Raw genomic sequence first — 8458 nt, forward strand, 5'->3', positions numbered from 1 at the left:
TTTGATGTCACCAGAGGCCAAAAACACTATTTGTTCAAATTTGTACATATATATGTTTATATATATATATATTAATTTAGGTGTTCACGTAATAGGGCTGCTGATACTATTAAATTAGCCTATAGCAGTAAAAAAGTACAACTGAGCACCGTGAATAGGCTAATTATATAAATATATTTATTTAATATACTGGGTGTTTGAAACCAACCCCAGTACACAAACTCTATCCTATCATAGGGATCGCCCCTCCATCAATCTGACGTGATGTCGCAGAAAGGACTAAGCAAGAGACAGCCCTCGTCACCCATTACAAGGCCACCAACCTGCAGAGCGACGGCTTCGGTCAAGAAAGAGCTTTTTATCACAGACACGAGTCCTGGATGGATCACTCTCAAGCAATCGGGTGGCGAGGTGGGAGGCCGCGTTGACTAACCCTCCCATACCAGCCAGGGAGGAACTGGCTCCTGGTGGAGGCCTTCATTACACGGTGTGGAAGACCCTAAATCGAATTAGGGTCGAGGTGTGGTGCTGTTCAGGATCCTGGCCATCTGCTGATCTGTCCACGCCTAGACCAGTCTTGCACATTAGATGATCTTTTACTTGTGAATGACAAAGCCATATCGGTAGCTAATTTTTGGAAAAGCGAAGTCTGATTTCCGGACACGGAAAGTAATATTTAAAAAAATATTCAGGGTGCTCAGTTTTACTTGTTTACTACTATAATTTGATATAGGGTACCTCTATATATATATGCGTGTGTGTGTGTGTGTGTGTGTGTGTGTCCGTGAACGTGATAAATTGAGTAATTTTTTATTGATTTTGATGACATTTGGTTTGGTCCTGTGAACCAGCATGATCGGATACTGTGATTTAAAGTTGTTCAAATTCTACAAGCGATTCAAATAGTTGGACTTCGGACAGTGGGAGCTCTACTATATAAGTTAGGCCTAGGCTACTCGTTTTTACACAATTTTATACAGTAGACCTACCGTACTTCAAGAATCACAATATGGGTGATGTGGACTCGGGTTTATCTTTACCTAAGAATCTTTCTCCAACCCTCTCTAAGGAAACAATAATTGATAACAAATTTAGTAGGTTAGGCAGCTATGTTATTTTGGTTTTGGTAAGATTATAGGGAGGTTTTGTAAGTTTATTTACCTACTAACTAGGGCCTATAGCCTACACAACCATCTAACGAGCCATGTATTCCGATTTGAAAACCACCCTGCCTTTTTTCTTTAACATGTTTGTTGAGACAGTGAGTGATGACATATATATTATCAGATTGCAATCCCTAGCCTATAGACGTAGGCCTTATGTATAGTTGATAAGTTAGAAAAAGAAATAGACAAGCTCTGGATTGATGAAACTTTATTAAGTTAAAGGCTGTTAACAATCCTACTAAATTTTTTGTCAAATAAAATAATTACTAAGTTAAATATGGTTAATTTTTGCAGTACATAACTTAGGCTATCATGTGTACATCCTTGTTTATTTATCTGCTGATTTCCATCCTTTGGGCTGATCATCTCGCGCCAATGTGAAGTCCCAGTGGATTGACCATGGACCCAGGTGAGAAGTTCGGTCCTTATCGACAACCGGAGGGAAAAGATCAAACCCTTCTTGCACTGAGTATTTCTTTACCATTCCAAGAACTCCAAAGGAAAATGCACAGACAGTTCCTACCACGCCGTTCCTAGCAGCAGCTCCAGCGACACTACCTGCAGCCAATCCTCCATAGAAATAGTTCCAAATGTCATCCTTGTCTCGAAAACTAGTTGACAGGCATGTAACCGCAGCAAAGGTTGAACCTACTGCCATAACGGGTAAGGTAAGAGTGGCGTACCTTAAGGCAATGTTTCCAACTCCAACTGGTTTTGACAAGGTTAAAACATCTAAGGTGCTGTAAAAACCGCCCAAGAGAGCACCTACTTTATTCATATAAATAACTTTCTGCAGACAATCCTCGCCATCAGGGGTATCGTAGTAATGATAGCCTGGAATTCTGTTGAGCCAAGGAAATGGTGAGGAGTCTTCCCGGGATTTCTTCTGGGGGTTAGAATCACTTGACATTATTTTGGATTATTATGACACGTAAATAACAAGTAATTAAAAGACCGAATGATCTAGTTCACTTGACCCAGCCCTAGCACATTGAAATTTATGATATGATATTATTTTCCAAGAGTGACAATAACAGTGAAGTGAAGGAGAATGGAAAGGACGTAAGTTAAAGAAAACAAGAAAACTATTTACAAGACAGACGACAACTTGTCAGAAAGTATATGAGGAATTACATAGAGTAAAGCCTTTTCGAATTTAAATATTTTCTAGACTATACAAAGTAGTAAGACATTTTGCTAAAGAAAAACACTACTAACACTGGGAGTGAACAATAAACATTGAAAATTGAACATACAGAATTAAAAACCAAAATAATATGAATTGAAAATCTATATCTGTACATTTAAAGTGAAGTCAATATTTTCGTGGGGTCCCAGTTTATCGACATCCCAAAAGATCGACACTGAAATAGTCCCATATTGTTGACAACTCAAAATATCGACAGGCTATAACCGCCAATTTTGGCGTTCATCCCCAAAATGGGGGATTTTGGGGAAACTAAAAAATTTCAAATACAAAGACCCATCGAGTGACCCCCTCATTTTGAAGGTCCTGGTAAAAGAAAACCACCAACGCAAACTAGAGGTCTCTATCTCAGTTCAGTAAAAAAAATGGCAGACAATTGAAATTCTCATAAGTTCCCAAACCCAAAATGGGGGATTTTGGGGGAAACTCACAAATAATTTTAAATGATAAGCCCCATCGAGTGACCCCTCATTTTGAAGGTCATAAGAAGATGAACACCAAAGTGGTGGTTATAGCCTGTCGATATTTTGAGTTGTCGACAATATGGGACTATTTCAGTGTCAATCTTTTGGGATGTCGATAAACTGGGACCCCACGAAAATATTGACTCCACTTTAAATGTACAGATATAGATTTTCAATTCATATTATTTTGGTTTTTAATTCTGTATGTTCAATTTTCAATGTTTATTGTTCGCTCCCAGTGTTAGTAGTGTTTTTCGTTATAGCCCAAAAAGTACTTCATAACATGTCATAAAGGTGTGCCGAGTTTAGTTTTTCTAGTATGGGCCGTTCCTGTATAATATGTGTTCTGCAGTTTGAAGGCTTTACAATAATTTGACATTTGTCACACTTGTATTATGGATTCATTATGTGGAGTATTTGAGTAAATTAATGAAAAAATTAAGAGAGAGAAAATAAAAGTCATGTTTTCAAGAAGAACAGAAATCAATAATGTTTATTTGTACAGTATGAATCATTTTTTAAATCATCAGCTGTTCTAAGTAAAGGCTAAAGAAAATTATTAGGTGATAGAACTTAACACATTATACTGTTTTTTAGCGAATTTCCCCATAAGGAAGTAGCCATTACCGTAGGTCTCATGGTAAGACTTAGGCCCGAGACCGATTTACTTTTTAATTTTGATGTCCCCAGAGGCCAAAAACACCATTCGTTCAAATTTTTATATATCTATATAGACCGACTCAAACCGGCATTCCTCCTTCAAGACTCTATGAATGATACGACCATTAACGTAAGAAAAAATGACATAGGCCTACAATCTAGAGAAACTCAAGTAGACAAGACTAAAGACAGAAATGAAGATAACCTTAAAAAACACTGATTTTTACAAGATCAGGGGCCCATTTCATAATAAAGTACAAACTAATATTATTAGTAAATCAGCTGATCGCCCAATGCAAATCTAATGGAAATTACAAGTTACAAGTTGTAACTTGTAACTTGTAGTTTATTATGAAATGGGCCCCAGGTCGTAGTGTTCATCCCCCGCATCGTTACATTCCTCGTTGACACTGGGAGGGGAGTATGTGGCTACATAGTTTTTCCTACAGTTACCTAACAATGTACATGTTCTCTCACTGATATGAGAAAGCAAAGTGGCCAATTCGCTCATCAGTGAGACAATGTTAACATTGTCTCACTCTAATTACTTTGTCTCACTCCAGATTTTCAACGTGAAGGCACGAAATAGTGAGCGCGTAACATGCAGGCAACGTCGTATGCGCGCGAAATACGTTGGCAGCACTGGCTGTAAATCAGCTGGTCAGCTGTTGTACTGTTGTATTTGTCACTTCACATTAAATGTTATATTTAACGTTCACTTCTGTGTAAAATAAGGTTATGTTTCTTCACAAATTTATTTGTTTTATGGTAACTGTAGGAAAAGTATAATGTGCTACTCGAGTTCAAAGTACAATTGCCTCACTCGAGAAACCATTCCTCACTCGCCTACGGCTCGTGAGTAAGGATTTCTCTCGAGTGAGTCAATTGCTCACTTTTCTCACTAGTTGCACAAATAACTATTGCCATTAATTTGAATCTGCTAATTACTGTCTCAACTGTACTTTGAATGTTAAAATTATCATATGATCAGCTGACTTTTTGTAAACTTTATTTTTGACATTATTGTAGTTCTTTCTTAATACAAAAGTGTTTCAATGTTATAATCTCTTCTTTTAATTAACTTATTTTGTGTTAAGTATATTTATTTAAGGCACAAGCCTTAGAGGTATGTAAAAAAAAGAAGATCCAGTAGACACATTATTATTAAACTCATTTTATTAAGGAAATAAAATTGATAAAACGGTAACAACAAGAAACTCCAAGTACATAACAACTGGTTCAACCAATCAATTAACTAGCTGCACACTGGACCTGAGGCATTTCTGACTCACTTTCTTGTCCTCTGGGTGCTCGTCTTCTAGATTCGGAGGACATGTCCATATCACTCAGAAGACACTCTTCAGCATTTTCAGGGACGTCTTGCTGAGGCCTTGGTGGTAAACACTGCTCCAGTTGTGCTATCACAGTAGGTGGAAGCACGGATGGAAAATTTACACTAAAGTGAACAATTAGTTTACCTTTCTCGGACGAATTACGATACTGAGGCATCCCCTCCCCTATAACGCACTTGATATCCCCATGTTTTACTATTTCCCCTGGAATGACAGTGATCAGAAGATTCCTGTCATCTAGAGTTCTGATCACCTTTTTGAACCCACATAAGGATTCTACCAACTCAATTTCCATTCGAAAGATCAAGTCACTTCCCGATCTTTTAAACCTGGGGTGACTCTTTTCATCCAGTACTATAACAATATCACCGGGTTTATACCCAGGTTCTTGGTCTCCTTCTTCTGTAAACGTGATTTTTTGACCGTCAACCATTCCAGGAAGGACGTGGACTTCGAGAACTTTTCGATCTCTAACTGTCTTCTTCCCGTTGCACGTCTTGCAGCGGTCTTTGATGGGGATCTTCTCTCCTTGGCCCTTACAGTCGCTGCACATGCGCCGTATTTGCTGCATCATGCCAGGTCCCAGCTGGTGTACCTGGATTTCCATTCCGGAGCCTCCGCAGGTCCCGCATTTCTCAATGGCACCTTTCTTTCCTCCACGACCTTCACACTTTTCACAAACAACATTCTTCTCGATTGCCAGTTTCCTCGTGGAACCCTTGTACAGATCCTCTAAGGATATTGAGAGCTGATGTACAACGTCTTTACATTTCCGTTCACCCGGCCCTCTTCTGCCACCTCCAAAGAAGATGTTAAATACATCCATCGGGTTGGAGGAAAATCCTCCACCTCCAGTTCCCGCCTTCAATGCTTCTTCACCACCCCTATCGTAGATGGCTCTCTTCTCTGGGTTTGACAGTACTTCATAAGCCTGCGAAATTTGCTTGAACCGCTCACCTTCACTTGGGTTTTTGTCTGGATGGTATTTGAGAGCTAGTTTTCTGTATGCTTTCTTCAACTCATCTAAAGTACAGTCGGGCTTGACGCCAAGGATGTCATAATATCCTGTTTCTTTGACCATTTTATGAATCCAACTAGTCAATGTTGTAACGCAAAATAAGATAAACGAAAAAAGCTGTTTAAAAATTCCAAGTTATTCCGTCTCAAACTGTCTAAAACTTCTAACAGTAATCATTTGTAAATTAGCTGCAAATAAAAATGCCAAAGACAGTAATGATTGTTTATTGTTTGAGTATTTTGTAAAATCAGCTGTCTAGCTTCTACAGCAAGTTAGAATCCAATGTGTACACTGTCTACTACGTTTATTCATTGGTTATAAGTAATTACGAAAGTATGTGGATTTACGCTAAATGGTCAAGTTTATTTACAGTAAAGGATATTTAACATGCAAATAAAGATTAAAGAGATAAGGTTTTTAATAATAAAACATTTCAAGTTTTTTAATATATTGTACTTAGATTTTGCAATACCTTATATACTATACAATGTTATAAACGCTCCTAGTTAATAATTAGAGTATGCACTGATTTATTCATTAATCAATTATTATGCTTTGCATTAGTAGGTTAGATATTGGAAATACCATGAATTAAATCAATCCCGCGCAGAATAGATACGAAAAACTACCGAAAAATGGCAAAGTTATTGAATTACTACTAGATATTCCAACACAATTAGCTATTTAGTCTCCTATGCGCTACGTATACGTTGTTATCAATAAATTTAAACAAGGAAAGTTTAAAAAGTTTGATTGGGTCTAGCCTATAATAAGATGAAACAATGCCTTTACGAAAAAATGAAGAAAGCTAATTGGAAATCACCACCAACTGTCGGAGTTAAAGGCGGCCGTCGTCCAAACGGTCCTATTGGGAAAAATAGCAAGCTATTGCCGCCATTACCTTCTTAAATTTTAAAAGAAACCGAATTTTGAATTTTGAAATCCAACTTTGAGGTATGAAACTTGAACTTAAACTAATTACCAATTAAACAAATAATTCGAACTGGAAAACATCCAATCACCTCAACTTTAAGTTATGAACATCGGTATATTCAGTTTAATAGGAATATAAAAATAATTTCCTAACCAGCATTTCGAAAAAGCTAGCCCGGGAAAAATAAATGTGTATAACCACTACAGCCACCTCTAATAACAGTCGTTCTAAAGTGGGTGTTTACTCAAGGGAGGTATAGATGAGCCTACATGACGATTTGGAGCCTGCTGGTTCTGGTTAGTTGAGGGAACACCATTACCGCAACGATATGGTGTTGAGCAATCGGTCTCGGTGGTCTAATGGATAGCGCGCCGGGCTGTTAAGCTGAAGATGCCAGGTTCGAATACCACCGGTAGCACTAATTTTTTGTCTAAGATTTTTAATTATCAGCAAGTTTGGTTGGTTTGGTTCGGTTATGACAGTTTGACATGTTTGTTTTACAAAGAAAACATTATAATATTGAAATTGAGCCATTTCTAGTTTTATTTTATTAACAGAATTATTTTTTTATTAGTAAACCTTCATTCGACTTTTTGATTATCAGCAAGTATGGTTAGGTTATTACAGTTTGATTTTATAACTAAAAAATTACAAAATTGAATTTGAGACATTTTAATTTCATTTTATGAACAGAACTATTTTTTCGATTAGTAAACCTTCATTATAGCCAAAGAGCTCTTTACTACAGCGTGGTTCACGGAGGCATTTTGAACCAAACTATGATGTCATCGATGCCTCCATTCATATAAGTCATAAGTCATAAGTAGTTTATTCAGCAAAATTAACATAAAATGCATTAGCTACGTCAACAAAACAAAATAAAATACAATATTTACATAACAAAAAAAAACTCTCTTGTATAAATTAAAATTGTCAACTATGCTACTATATTTACCCCACCAGTTCTAGGGCAAAGAAATTCACGAACGCTGCAGAAGGCATTATCCAGCAAAAAATTCTTTAGTTTTTTCTGAAATCTATTTAAATCCTGTTCGGTCTTTAGGGAAGGAGGAAGGTTATTGAAAAGCTTGGCGGCATTGTATTGAAAGTTCTTTTGGAAGAATGAAGTTGAGTGTTTAGGAATTGCAAGGTCGGAAGAATTACAAAGTGGATATCTATTGTTGAGCTGTGAACAAAAAGAAGATATATTTTTTCTGGTAAAGGATAGTGTTTCAAAAATGTATATGGATGGAAAGGTTAGAATTCGGAATTTTTGGAAAATGTCTTTGCAGGATTGTCGTTCAGGTAGGGAAAATATGATGCGGATGGCTTTCAATTGTTGTCGGAAAAGAAACTTCGTCTTTTCACTTTCACTACCCCAGACAGGGACAGCATAGGATAAATATGGATATACAAGACCATAATAAGCAGACAGGAGGACCTCTGAATTTACTGTTTGGCTAAGCATACGAAGCCAACTGATATTTTTGTTGTGACATGTTTGATATGTTTGTGGTAGTTAAGATTTTCATCAAGGACCACACCAAGGAACTTAACCTCTTGACAGGGATGGATCTCATTTTCACCCAACAGTAAATGTTCCTTGTTTTTTGTTTGTTTGATGATTTGAAATGCTAAATTGGAGAAGTTGGGTTTT

The 8458-nt window shown here is 37.1% G+C and overlaps 2 protein-coding genes across 2 annotated transcripts; both read right to left on the reverse strand.

The window, feature by feature from the left end:
* Positions 1-1494: 1494 nt before the first annotated feature.
* LOC128997455 (NADH dehydrogenase [ubiquinone] 1 alpha subcomplex subunit 11-like) lies at positions 1495-2076 on the reverse strand. Its single transcript, XM_054423092.1, has one exon. It carries the CDS (start codon positions 2074-2076, stop codon positions 1495-1497), a length of 582 nt encoding a protein of 193 aa, XP_054279067.1.
* A 2587-nt stretch (positions 2077-4663) lies between these two features.
* LOC128996994 (dnaJ homolog subfamily A member 1-like) lies at positions 4664-5947 on the reverse strand. The gene has a single exon (XM_054422566.1). It carries the CDS (start codon positions 5928-5930, stop codon positions 4749-4751), a length of 1182 nt encoding a protein of 393 aa, XP_054278541.1. The 5' UTR covers positions 5931-5947; the 3' UTR covers positions 4664-4748.
* Positions 5948-8458: the final 2511 nt, after the last annotated feature.

The sequence above is a fragment of the Macrosteles quadrilineatus genome, unplaced genomic scaffold, assembly GCF_028750875.1.
Source record: "Macrosteles quadrilineatus isolate MER2022 unplaced genomic scaffold, UCM_ALF_1.0 Scaffold_6__1_contigs__length_79288215, whole genome shotgun sequence".
NCBI lineage: Eukaryota > Metazoa > Arthropoda > Insecta > Hemiptera > Cicadellidae > Macrosteles > Macrosteles quadrilineatus.

Bases quoted from the DNA above. Each gene is read 5' to 3' on its own strand.
- LOC128997455 (XM_054423092.1), bottom strand. From the start codon at position 2,076: ATGTCAAGTGATTCTAACCCCCAGAAGAAATCCCGGGAAGACTCCTCA.
- LOC128996994 (XM_054422566.1), bottom strand. From the start codon at position 5,930: ATGGTCAAAGAAACAGGATATTATGACATCCTTGGCGTCAAGCCCGAC.